At 49.1% G+C, this 13,113-nt stretch overlaps 2 protein-coding genes across 2 annotated transcripts; one reads left to right on the top strand and one right to left on the bottom strand.

The window, feature by feature from the left end:
- Positions 1-4,478: 4,478 nt before the first annotated feature.
- FVEG_15067 (hypothetical protein) lies at positions 4,479-4,938 on the bottom strand (the record flags this gene model as incomplete). The annotated part of the gene is made up of 3 exons (XM_018904158.1): positions 4,479-4,524; positions 4,607-4,806; positions 4,882-4,938. The coding sequence occupies 3 exons, from the start codon at positions 4,936-4,938 to the stop codon at positions 4,479-4,481; spliced, it is 303 nt and encodes a 100-aa protein (XP_018745964.1).
- Positions 4,939-9,316: 4,378 nt separating this feature from the next.
- FVEG_02481 (hypothetical protein) lies at positions 9,317-12,324 on the top strand (the record flags this gene model as incomplete). The annotated part of the gene is made up of 7 exons (XM_018889755.1): positions 9,317-9,591; positions 9,644-9,776; positions 9,838-9,928; positions 9,978-10,165; positions 10,218-10,458; positions 10,505-10,572; positions 10,642-12,324. The coding sequence occupies 7 exons, from the start codon at positions 9,317-9,319 to the stop codon at positions 12,322-12,324; spliced, it is 2,679 nt and encodes an 892-aa protein (XP_018745965.1).
- Between the last annotated feature and the right edge of the window lie 789 nt (positions 12,325-13,113).

The following is a 13,113-nucleotide window of genomic DNA, read 5'->3' as shown; positions in this document are numbered from 1 at the left end:
TGGGCTCCAGGGCAGGGAGGGGCAGAGGGGGCCTGAATCTGATGGAGGGGTGCCCGCTGTGGGGAAAATCCAATGGAAGAAGCCGCCCTGTCCTGGAATCGAAGGCTTCTATCCATCCATTTCGACGATTGTGTCACTGTTTCCATTCAGCCAAGACCACGTCTGAAGTATCCTCCTCCATGGTCTCAGTCTCATCTTTACTATTGCCGCGGGTTAAGCGCCAGAAAGTTCTAGGCAGCTGTCAATCTCTTTAGCTTCAAACCATCTCAGGAGACCCTTTCTTGCCTTTCTCATGCCTCGGCTCAATCGTCTGACTAACGTTAGTCTATAATATCACATTACGGAGATCGATGCTATCATCACTGTTACCCTTGTCCTTGACCCACGCACCATACAGAGCATGCAGCTCATTCATGACCTCGTGCATTTCCATCGCCACAAGGGACAAGACAGGACAGGACAGGACAGCTCAAAAGTTGGAAGTGACGGCGAGTTCCTTACATGCATTATGTATTTCTGTTCTTGTGACCACTTCCAAGTTTCCAGGTCCATCCAGTCCATCTCATTTCCCCTGCTTCGTATCTGGCGGCATTGACCTCTCTTTTGTCATCAAGTTCCATAAAGTGGAAACTGATGATGAATCGGCACTCGCTGTTTCATAACAATTACCAAGCGCGATATCCCCAGGTACTAAGATAATCACCGAGTTCGTGCCGGTCCCGTACTTACACGGGAGAATGCCTCTCAGTCCTCACGGAGCAAGGAGCAAGAAGCAAGAAGCCTAAGATCTCTATTCTAAAAGTGATAAGATTTGGGTCAACTTAAAATAGACTTGGGGGGCCTTGTGACCATTCAATCACATCACGTTGAATAGCGTTCATAAATTATTGTTACTCCAGCTTTAATCCAATGCAGGCTCCGATGCCAAAAGATCCGACCAGAAATATAGACCGGCTGCCCTGTGATGATCATGGGGAACCTCGTAGTTTCTACGACTACCTGGCCATTTTCTTTTTATCACCCGGTCAAAATGTTTTGGTCTTTCTAAATTATGAACATATTACTGATGAGAACGAGCATTGAATCAACGGTTCTTCGAATGCAGGTCTTTTAGGCACCAGATAACAGTAGAAAGACAATGCATCAAAGCAGTCAGATTTCTTCACTACACTATTGGTTGGGTGTACGTGGAATATGTAGATACTTCCACTTGATGATTTCCCCCAGTCAAGATCCAATGCATACCCTGAAGGATCAAGATGCAAAATCAAATATAAGTAAACTCAATTGGCTTTTACTAGCTGAATCATACAATATAAATGGAGGAATGTTATCCACAAGTAGATCAAATACATTGTAGCGGTGCTGTTTTCATTGATCTGTATAAGTGCTGGTATGGACAGTCCGACTTATACCCATCAGCGAGTAAAGGCGCTGGGGCGGCAAAGCATTGACACCTCGTATCTCCATCATCCTGATTTGTACGTTTCTTCTAGGCTTATACTGACTCCTCTGGAATCCCTCGTATTTGCGTCACGAAGAGTATCTGAATTGTCTTTGGCACCATCCCTGCGCTTGAACTTGCAGAGCCAGCGGAGACAAGAACATCGCTGGAGCCTTGACATAGGCGGCAACACAGCCATGAGTTCGCTAGATGAAGATTGACCACCGCCGACTTGGAGGAGAGTTCGTAGACGGCGAGAGTTGTATCCCTTGTCGAGTACTCCTAGTTCTTGAAGCAACAGCAACGCCCACTAAAGGCGCTCGAGACCGAATCTCGGTGCACAGAACTCTAGGGGTACCTAATGAGCCGAGACGAAGTTTTGACTGGAATTAGCCTGCTCTGCCGTGTTCTTGTAGTGAGGCCGGGGAAGATGGTGAGTTGCCAGGGCCAGTCGCTGGGGTCAAAGTATAAGACGCCACGGATATTCGATTCTCGGGGTTGGATATTCGACATGACTGCAACATTGATTCTTCGAATGGCTACTCTAGCTGGGTCCCGGAGAGAACTGGAGGTAAATCGCGCGGGCGGAGTATCGGTATCGGTATTGGTCTCGGAAGAAGGGAAAATAACATCTGTACATTTGAAGTCAGCACGGCTGAATAATTCTAAAGGCTATGAGAATCAAAGACGGTGAACTCAAAGGAAGCCAGCAGTTCTTGGCTCACCTATGTTTAGACCGGCCTGTTTCAGATGGCAAGGCTCAAGATAATTCCCGTCGAAAGGCTCTGCGACTTACACATGCACACACTTTAGCCACTTCCTTCCTTCCTTCCTTCCAAATCGTGGTCCGTTATGGTCAGTTTGGTTGTTAACGTGATAAACCTGTATCATGATTAGATGCTGATTGTTTTATACCAGTCATCGCGGTAAAAATATCTGCACGAAGCAATAGATGATACCCCTGATCAGATGTAGGCCACTTTCTGTGCGACTTCATCTATTACCTAAGTCTCTCTGAGCTGTGGAAATAACAGAGACACGAGGTTGTCTGAGATGCACGGCAGCCGGCGACTGAAGTATATGATCCCACCTCTATCCTAAGTGGGCCATATATCTGAAGATTTTGTATATGAAAATATCGACACGGGCATCCTGTTTGCTTCACACTGAGGAAGCATCATGTTTTGAATCCTTGCCAAATGACCTCAAGGAGACAAGCAGGCCTTCGACTACAATAGGGACCTTTTAGAGCCATGCTAGATTCGTATGAGTTAAGAATTGGTCAAATGATGATTTCGGAGCTTGAGTTTGTTGAAGCTTTGAAACTGAAAAAGATAAATGTTAGAAAGCGCCTCCAACTCAGGGGTAGACAACGCACCTGACCATCGGAAAACTTCTCCCATTGGAACTCTCAACGTATATCCACTTGACACACAAATGTATTCCAACAAGTCTCACGCGCAATTGGTTTGATTATCGTATCACTGGACGTCTTGTAAGATGGCAATGGCTAACCAGTTCTGTTCGCGTTAGGCCTTACCGGAATTTTGCTTATATTCATTTACAAGATTCGTAGCACAATCTCGAAGCCCAAGTGACTAATTTGAATAACAAAATGATGTGAATGACTTGCTGAAGCCACTCTATGAGGCGTGGCTTCTGGATCGGTCCTGCGTTCTAGTTCTTCGTTGCATACCCCTAGAGTCTGTCGGCGGCTCAAACGATTCAACTGCACAACACCCGTTAGCTCCCTTGTATATGTCGACAAAGTGCCTCGAGCTTGAAGCCTGTAGGGACAGAGAACTTGGTAGACTCTCAAGACATCATGTGATGGTATGGCGAAAGGAGGCCTGGGCGTGTAAGCTGAGTCTTCCGGCGGAGGCCCTGAGAACCGTACTTGCTCTCAATAAGTTGGAAAGGGAAACAAGGGACCCTAGCTGAGCAGATTATGTCGAAGTCCTTGACTAGGCAAGCCTGAGACTAAATACCGGGACACGTTAGCCCCTGAGTGTCAAGCGTAGCGTGTGGATGAGAGAGATTCTCTTACAAATAGCTATTCTAAGCGCTTTTCATAAGCATCGATTTTCTAAAGGGTGGAAGAGTCCCGGGTGCCCTTGGATAGTCTTGTTACTCGAACTTCGCCTGGGAAATCTGGGTACTTCCTTGAATACCCGGTATAGGCGATATTGGTGTTACTCGTAGACGAAGGGGGGTCGAGACTGGTCTCGGGACTCGTATGTCAGAAAAGAAACGGCCAGAGTATGCTTGTCCCTAAAAATATGGTTAGATAGCTTATGACAAGTTAATTGTGATCTGAAGTGCTTAAGGAAAATCGTTCCGCAACCTTGAAAGGACAGGATCATGCCGAAAAGCAGATCGGGGCCATTGCTTGAGGTATGAATGTGTATGAAACAGAATGCGAACCTGTATATTATTGCCCTGTCCTCACCAGTCTCATTGCGTCCTGTAGCGTGGAAGGTTAAAGTCCTTACCAGTTTACTCAAAGGCATGATGCTTTCTTCAGGCTTCTTTCCTCAGCCTCGAAGGGTCTTTCGGTAAGTCTGGGTGTCCTCCAACGAGACCCGGAGTTTTATTGCTGCCAATGCTTTATTCAGAAACGGGATGAAGAAACTCCTAGCTCCTTGAGAGTCCAGTTGTTCTAAGACCCCGTGATTTCAACTTGTCTTGTAAACAGCCGCCGCTGAGCGAGCTACGAACAACGGCTAACTCAGTGGGTTCTCAAGAAGTAATCTGGCTTTCTCCGTTGTAAAAGACCCCAGCCTTGAGATCTGCCTTTGCGGAATTCGAGGTTTCAAGCCGCAAGTTGTCCGACCTGACTAGATCATGCCAACGAAGGCCCCCAAGACATAGAGACGGCTGACAAGTCACTGGTAGTTCTCAAGCGCTCAAGAACGAGTGAATCGATATTGGAGAGACCGAAGAGGAGGTGATGGGTGTACTGGCGGCCTCGGCGTTGGCCTCTGTAGGAACCGGGGGCGACTTCAGCCCACGAGCTTTTCTGCTCAGCTTGAGTTCAGGGGGATTCGGTAGCATCTGGGCTTTCAAGTTGACGACCTAGCCTAATAGTAACTGTCAGTGACTGTGTCCAGTGTTCTGTGTAAGAGATATATGTGGTGATCTGGTTTGGGTCTTCCGACCTACATCATCAACTCAACGGAGCTGAGCCCCTGAGTGATGGCTATCGTGCCCATGAGGCCTTGCTGCTCGCGTTTCGAAAACAATCCAAGCGCCGTTTCCAATGCTCCTGAGGTGAACGGGGGAGCCGGGAGCGCTGAGGGATTCCCGTCCCTGTCGCTTGTACTGAAGCGTCCTGTATGGCCAGGGGACCACTGGAGTTTGCCCTTGGAGGAGTTTTCGTTAGTATACTGATCAAGATCCAAAGACGTGAAGTATCCTCAACTGTACGAAGAAGGCACCAAAGCCTCGAGTGCTTTCACACTGAGAGCGACCGCAACCTCGAACTCAATGGCCATTGTGCACTTGTGTTGACGCTGGACAGACTCAACAAGCTTCACGTTATCTCCGAGATACATACCTCTGTTCACGAGTGAATCCAAACTTGATTGCACATCAGGGAAGGGCTGGTGATGGTTACAGAGTGCCTAAGTGGCGGTCTTCACTGCCTTTAGATCGGAATGCCGCCCAACCTCCTAGAGAGTGGCGAGCGCTTAAGTGTAGTTGAGCCTTGCTCAGTCTTCGCTGAATCTAGAGTCTGTAGCTGGTCGAGGGAGACTGATGTGTTGAACTTTACTTGAAGTGCAAGCTGTTGATGCTTCTTCTCGGTCGGCGGTCGGTAGCGTCTCAGGAGCATGATGTCGACACCAGCTCTTGGTGTCTCCTTCGAAGAGTGAGAGCAAATTTCATATCTATAAGAAACAGATGAGTCAATGTGAGAACATTTCTAAGTATGTGAGAAGGCTGTATAAGGATCCTTACCGTGGTGATGTCGTGCAACGTCATGCTAGGTAGGGAGGGTCGTCCACCGCCAACTTGAGTGATCTTCAGCATGAAGACACACAGAAGCTTCAATATGTTAGAGCATGCTCGAGAGGCTTGGGGATATCGTGAAGCTTCACAGGAACGGGAGAAAATGCTGCGTTGGCGCAATGTGACAGAGTTAACACTCGGCGCTATAGGCCTGAAAATGGCTGCTATGGGTCCAAGATTGATACCTTACGAAATCAGCAGCATTATCAGACATAGGCAAGAAAATCACGTCACAAAATTCCGACAGGAATACTGAAGCAAAGTACCAGCAGGTCAAAGAACTGTTGATGAGTGTTTGCTGTTTGCACCCTGTTATTGTTTTGCCTTACTACTTTTCTTTGACATTTAGTAGTTTACCAGCAGCTTTGTCATTCATCAACATGCGTTACAGAAGACAATGAGATTGCAAACTGATTAGAAACACAGCTTCTTCTCAGGCACTGTTCCAGCGGAGTAGGCATATGGATATACTTATGGCATTGCAGTACTCATGAATTCTAATAGGCCTATGGCATACAGACTACGAAAACCCCAGTGGTTTATGGCCCTGTAGACGTCATTCAGGGGATGTAGTTCTCGTGTAACAGTTAATGATGGCCCCTATGCGAGAAGTCTCCGCACCCGCCGGCGTCGGTATCTGACACTATGCCATGTCGCTGCACCACCATGAGTGCTTCACAAACACGTTAAATCACATAAATGAAGCTTGAATATGTATTAGTGGCACCGGAGATCACATTCAGATAGTTTGCATCACCGTATCTTCATGATTTGTGCGTCCAGAGCGATCTGTCGTAGCTGTCGAAATAGAGGCTGTGTCACTGAACTTGCTCTACCCCTGGATCCCAAGCTTCACCGTGTCATGACCGCTACCGCCGGTGTACTCACCGTGGCCTTGCTCTCTACTGTATCTCCACTCGCTTCCCAAGCTCATAACAACTTCTCCCCCTCTTCTCCTCCAGCATCACCAACAACAAACACGGTAAGTCTCTTTCTTTCCTCAACGTCAGCATATCGCAACCCATATCAAGTGCCCTCTTATTGAGGAGCTCTTCCTCATCATATTTCATCGTTTTCTCGTGTTCTAGCACTTGTTGTTGCCCCTTGACTTGCTGCCGTTCGCGTGGCTCTCTGTGTTTTCTCGCGAGAACATCACGAGCTTCCCCTTCTTAACCACCACACATCGCACAGCGGGCTTCAAGATCACAATACCAGTGAGCTGAAGGATAACTCGTTATCGCCATAGTCAGCTTACGTTACGGTGCTCGTTGTTGCCGTTCGCGTGACTCTGTGTCTTCTCGCGAGAACATCACGATCTTCCCCTTCTCAACCACCACGCAACACGCAACAAGCTTCAGATCATAATAACACTGAACCTGAGGCTGCATTACCATCGTAATCGCTAGCTTGAGTTACAGCGCTCGTTGTTGCCGTTCGTGTGGTCCCCTTTGTTCTCGCGCGAGAAGCTCACGATCTTCCCCTCCTCAACCCGCCACACAACATACAACAGGCTTCATTTCAAGATAACACGGAGATGATAGCTATCTGTTCATCTCCTTTGCCATCCTGAGCTCCGGCGCTTGCTGTTACCCCTTCACTTGTCACCTTTCGCGTGGCCCTCAGTGTCTTCTCGCCAGGAGATCGCAATCTTCCCCTTCTCAAACCACCACACAACACACTACGGACTCCAGATCACAATAACAGTGAGCTGAAGACTACATCTTCATCTTCACCTCAAGGTTGACTTCTGGTGCTCGTTGTTACCCCTTGATTTGTTGCAGTTCGCGCGGCTCTCTGTGTCTTCCCGCGAAGAGATCACGAACTTCTCCTTCTCAACCAACAAACAATAAACAACAGGCTTCAGTTCGCGATAAATACTGAGTGGAAGCCTATCTAATCGTTTTCCATCGGATTCCTGCGTTCTTCCTCTCGTTGGCACCCCTTAACTTGTGGCCGCTCACTTCAACCTCCGCATCTTTTCAGAAGGGATCACGACCTTCACCTTCTCAACTCAACACCACAAAATCAACAGACTTCAGATCACAACAACTACGAGCTTGAGATTTTCCTCATCATAATAGTCGTCTTCTCGCGTTCTGGCGCTTTTTGTTGCAACTTCACTTGTTGCCGCTCCTTTGGCCTCCTGTGTCTTTCGCGAGAAGATCACGAGCTTCACCTCAACTCAACACAACACACAAAACAAAACAGACTTCAAATAATAATTCATACTAACTTTGAGACTATCTAGTGATACTATCGATCCCATCTCTCAAATTCAAGCAAAAACGCAGAACAACGCGCCGATAAGGTTAGTGAATTGCTGCCCCCTTATCAAACCATCCCCGCCGTTTCCTCTTCCTACAAGTTTTTCTTCCTCCTTACAACATCCATTTCCCCCCTTGCAACACCCATTTTCTTCCTTACAACAACCATCTTTCTCCTGAAACATCTACCTTCTTTCTTACAACATCCTTGTATCAACTTGAAAAAGTTCCCATCATCCTGCTGCTACTTGTTGGACCTCACTTCGCCGACGAGGTAAATGAACTGCTACCCCTCCTTCATCAAAACAACAAAGCCATCACCCCCATCAATTCTTCCTACACACTTTCCTTCTTCTTTACAGCATCCCTCCATCCACTTTAAGGGCGCATTATCGTGTTGCTACTTGTCAGGCCTCACTTCACTGGCAAGATTCATGATTCACTGTCGCCTGTGCAAGACATCAAAACCAGCACCTCCTTCTACTCTCCCCATACTTCTTTCTTCTTCCTTCAACATTACCATGTTACTCAAGTGATCGTATTGCTACTTGCCAGACCTCAACTTGCGAACGAGGTCGATGAATCACTGTTCCCACCCAGTCCCCCTTATCAAGACATCAAAACCATTTCCTCCTTCTCCGCTCCTCACACTTCTTCCTTCTTCCTTTCAACATCCTCCCTCAACTTAAAGCTAACATTGTCGCGTTGTCAGCCAACAGAACTCACTTCGCCCCTGGTGCCGTCATCACCATGTCGACACCCGAGTATCGGACGCCGCATACGGTTGCGTCTACCAACCGTACGCTTCGAAACGCTTTCTCTGCCCTGAACATGCACTACTCGGGCGATGAGGAGGAGTCGGAGAGCGATGGCTCTTCCAAATGTAAGTATCTCATTCCAGCATATCTGATTCTTCTCCCTGTTCTGCCTTGGCTGCGAGCCCATCGCGAGATGGTTTGATTTCCACCGAAAGCACGCCGGCCTCTTGAGTCTTGTCTTCTCAGTATCATCTTATATTTCATGCCGTCTGTTTTCTCCTCCATTACTTCCTTCTCCAGCGCCAAGTTGGGCTTCTTTATTTTATCGCTGGCCTCAATCTGTCAAGGGACGATTCTCTTACATGGCTCATCTTCTGGAACTTCTCTCATCTCTTTTGTATCACATCCAAGAGGAAAAACTGGCGTTTCTATTCTTTTTTCCCTTCTCTGTCTTGCCTGTCCTTTGACATGAAGTCGGAGTCTTCGTGGTTTGATTTCTGGTGAAGACACCCGTTTCTCACGCCAAACGTCTTTGAAATTCCTTCATCCCCTTCTCGTTCCTTCGATGAGAAAAGTTCCTCGCGCTTCCTTGGAGTATCAACGGCTACTCTCCTGTGTCGTGGTGACTCTGGGGATAGCCCCTTTTCGTGCTTTCTGGTGAGCAAGCAGGTCAGGGGCTTTTCCCGAACAAGCTTCCCTTTTCATTATTTTCGCCATTTCTGGAACAAGCAGATGTACTAACAAAGTCCAGCCTCTCCTAGCCGACCGCTCTTGAGTTCTAAAAGGTAGTTACTGGTTTGAGCACGAATTCAAGTTGAACTTTGCTGACAGAAGTCCACAGCATGCCGTTTCTGACGCAGAAAGAGGATGTTTCCCAGCCTGAACACACTTCTTATCCCTATAGCGACACTTATCAGGCTGGCCAAGATAATGCCGAGCCTGCCACTCAGGTCGTGGAGAACCAGACGCAGTCGGTGCCTATAGGCAGTTTTATGCCTATGGACGAGTTCGCTCGACCCATCACCACCCTGCCGGCTAACGTGGGAGTCGACAACGAACACCGAGAGTTTGACGCCCAGTCTATTTACCCTGGGGATGCCTGTCTGTTTGTGGCCAAGTGAGTAACTTGTTTCTTTGTCGTGTAATACATGTACTAACCTTGGGCCCAGCCTCCCTCAACACGTCGATGATCTCACCTTGAGGGTTTCTCTCACCAAGCACTTCGGAAAGTTTGGTACAGTCTTCGTTAAGGTCAAGCGTGATCGCATCAGACACATGCCTATGGCCTTTGTTCAGTACACTGTGAGTTGACCATGATAATCGCTAGTTCTCTTTGACACACGATGAACTAACCTCTCATTAGCAAATCAAGCATGCCGATGTTGCGGTGCGCGAGGCCCGTGGAGATATGATCCATGGCCGTGCTATTCGAGTTGAGAAGTGCGGCGGAAACCGTGCGTCCTCCCGGCAAAACTTCTATGTCCAGATGCTAACTTCCAATAGTCTCCTACATTATCTGGCGCAAAGACACTCACCCCGTTCTCGAAAAAGAGGCTCTTTCTATTTTTTCCCGCTATGGACCAGTCAAGAAGGTCGAAATTCTCGACTATGATGCTCAGACCAAGCTCGCCGTTCCTCCCAGTCTTCGTATACTGTACTCCAGATTTGACCCCAAACGCAATGTCATTCAGGTAAGTTCTATTGCAGACAACTCCTTTAATCGTAGAGCTAATATAGTTTAAGGACATTGGCCCTAACACGCCATTCGTCATCATGGCTTTCGATCCCAAGATGGTTCAGAAGCGTTCTGACCGCCCGGCCGACGATCAAACCTTTATGGAGATGTACGAAAAGGACTGTCGCTCAGTGTTCTTCGGCGGACTGCCTCACTATGCTGACGAGGCCATGGTCTACCGACTGGCTGGCATCTGCGGTCATATTCGTTCTGTTGATCTACGAACTTCCCCTGACCAGGACGGTGGTCGTAAGTAACTCCCGTCCGTGAACTTGGTCTCAACTAACTGTTCCAGTCCCTCACCCTTGGGCCTTCGTCGAGTACGACGAGTTTGATGTCCCTGACAGAGCCATGGAAGAATTCGTAAGTTCTTCCTTTGTCTTCCGTCGGGATCCGAGTGCGTACCGAATGTCTGCTAACACCTGTCCCAAGAATGGCAAAGAAGTTGAAGGCTGCATCCTTCGGGTCGAACGAAAGAGAACCAAGCCCGCCCCGGAAGCTGTTGCTGTTCCTCAAGCCATCGGAACTCGTCTGCCCGACTCTGGGCCCAACTACCCCAACACTGGTTTCCGCTTTCCAGACCCTGGTTCACGCTTTCCAAACACTGGCCCCTCCCGTGTTATTAAGTCTGGTTCCTCCAGAATGCCTGGCAGTACAGATGATGCGCGTATGTACCCATCACCCCTCCGTCCGATCAAGCGTCCCCATGGTCGCTTCAATTCTCGCATCGTCTCTGCGGCTGCTACTCCCAACCACCGCCGCATGGTTTCGAGCACAGGCCTCTCTCAAGAGGAACACGAGTTTCTAGAGCGCCATCGCCTGGAGGACTTACTTGGGCCGGAGACTGTACAGCCCAGGCCTATTCCGACCTTGGCAGTTCCAGCTGCCAGCTTGGACTCGGTCACTCCAGTCCATTCTCCCGAGAAGTACGAGTCAGGTAACGCAGTTCGGTTCGCTCCGTCGCCGAGCACCCTGCCGTCTCATGCCGGGTCATCTCCCATTCCCCTTCAGATACCCGCTCCTCCTGCAGAGTTCAGTCCGCCAAACCTCCGAGCTTTCAAGGACCGCCTCGCTGCAGATGCGCAGTCGCGGGTTACGGCCTTTTCACCTGCTGCAGAGCTTGCTGCGAGACGATGTGAGGTTGCCGCTGAAGACAAGGCCAACGGCAAGGGACACCGCCGTGCTGTTTCCATGTTCATCACATCTACCTATCCGCCTCCTCTTGACCTTTCGGAGAGTGACGACAGCACTTGGCGCGAGAGTGGAAGCTCGCCAGACGAGCAGGGCACGCGGAAGAAGAAGGCAAAGAGTTGCCTCATCCGTCGTCGCCATCTGTCTGAGGAGAACTTGAAGCGCAACCTCTTGTACCAGTCCAAGCTCAAGGGAACCTACGCTTCCGAGGAGATGATGCGCGGGAGAACGCTCACTCGCGAGACCGACGGGGCCCGTGAGAAGAGTGGCAAGTCTCGAAAGAGTGATGCCACAGAGCGAGCCAAGGAAGGACAGGTCGTTGTTGCCTCTCAGCAAGCCCCGGAGGGTCAGCTTGTCGTTGCTGCTCAGCAGCAAATCTACCAGCCTGCGATGCCATACGCAAATATGGTACCGCAATATCCACCCACAATGCCTCCCATGGGTTATATCCCCATGCCACCTTCAGCCATGGCGCCGGTTACTGCTCCGGGTGGCTTCACGTACATGGATGTGCTCCAACATCCTCATCTGCATGCCCACGAACAGATGCAGGTGTACCCGGGCACCTCTCACCTTGGTTATGCAGGCCCAGGGCCATCCCAGGTGCAGTATGCTGGTCCCCCATATCCCGCCCCCATGTACCAAGGGCAACCTCAGGTGCCATTCCAGGCTCACCACCAACGCGAGTATCACGAGCCCATGACTGTGTCTCAAGATGCTCGCAACCACCCATACCAAAGCCATGGTCGACCTCAGTACCAAGGCCGCCGCCATGCTTCATACGCGCATCCTCAGCAGATGCATTACCAGGGGAATTACAGCGGTATGCCCCACTCCAACTTCACTCCCCGGGGACCAAGAGAGTCCTTCCACCAGAGCCGCCAGCGACTGGAAGCAGAGCGCTACCGTCGCTATAACTCTTAGATATCCAGACGCCCTGCCACAACCTCTATATCCAGGTATATAGTAGATGGCCTCTTGGTGTTCAACTTGTCTCCGACCACCGACCCCGATCCTCCAGCTTGATCTTTTTGGCGCCTTTATTCGACATTTCTCATCTTCTCTTTCGATTTCCTAGTTTGCAAGTGCTATCCACAGCTATATATCCATGCGAGCCTAGGAGCCTAGGCTCAGTCGCCATTTCTAAAGCTGGACCTGATCGCTCTTTAATGACTTTTTTTTTAGTTCTCAAAAAGTTTTATTCGCAACTAGCCACAGGTTTTTTAATCCCCCGCCAGACACATCACAACACCAGCATGCTAGGCATGCCTTTTCCCCGAGCCACAGCACAAAGACAGACGCCAGGATTTACAAGAGACATCACCCGATCGATCATATCGGCTTGGATGCCCTTAGACAGAACAGATCTTCGACACGGCAGGGTTGCATGAGACTGGATTGCTTTCGAACCACGGTCAGATACGAGAGACGAGGTGTCTCTGTGGTTTTCTCGCCTATGTACGGATTTGTTTACTTCACGGTTTCCTTTCATTTCACTTCCTTTCTTCACTGTTCTTGATTTATATTGTCAACCCCCCTAGAAAAGCACAAAAAAAGAGCATAAGAGAGCAATCTCACCAATGGGACTTTGTCCCACCAAAACTCTTGTCCCCAATGCACCCAATTGTGAATAAATGAATGAATGACTGAGTGAGTGAGTGATTGTGACGATGTGACTGAGACCGACGAAAAGGGCCGAAAGTTGCCACATCT

This window comes from Fusarium verticillioides, chromosome 6 (genome assembly GCF_000149555.1).
Source record: "Fusarium verticillioides 7600 chromosome 6, whole genome shotgun sequence".
Taxonomy (NCBI): domain Eukaryota; kingdom Fungi; phylum Ascomycota; class Sordariomycetes; order Hypocreales; family Nectriaceae; genus Fusarium; species Fusarium verticillioides.
This window is presented reverse-complemented; position numbering and strand designations above follow the sequence as displayed.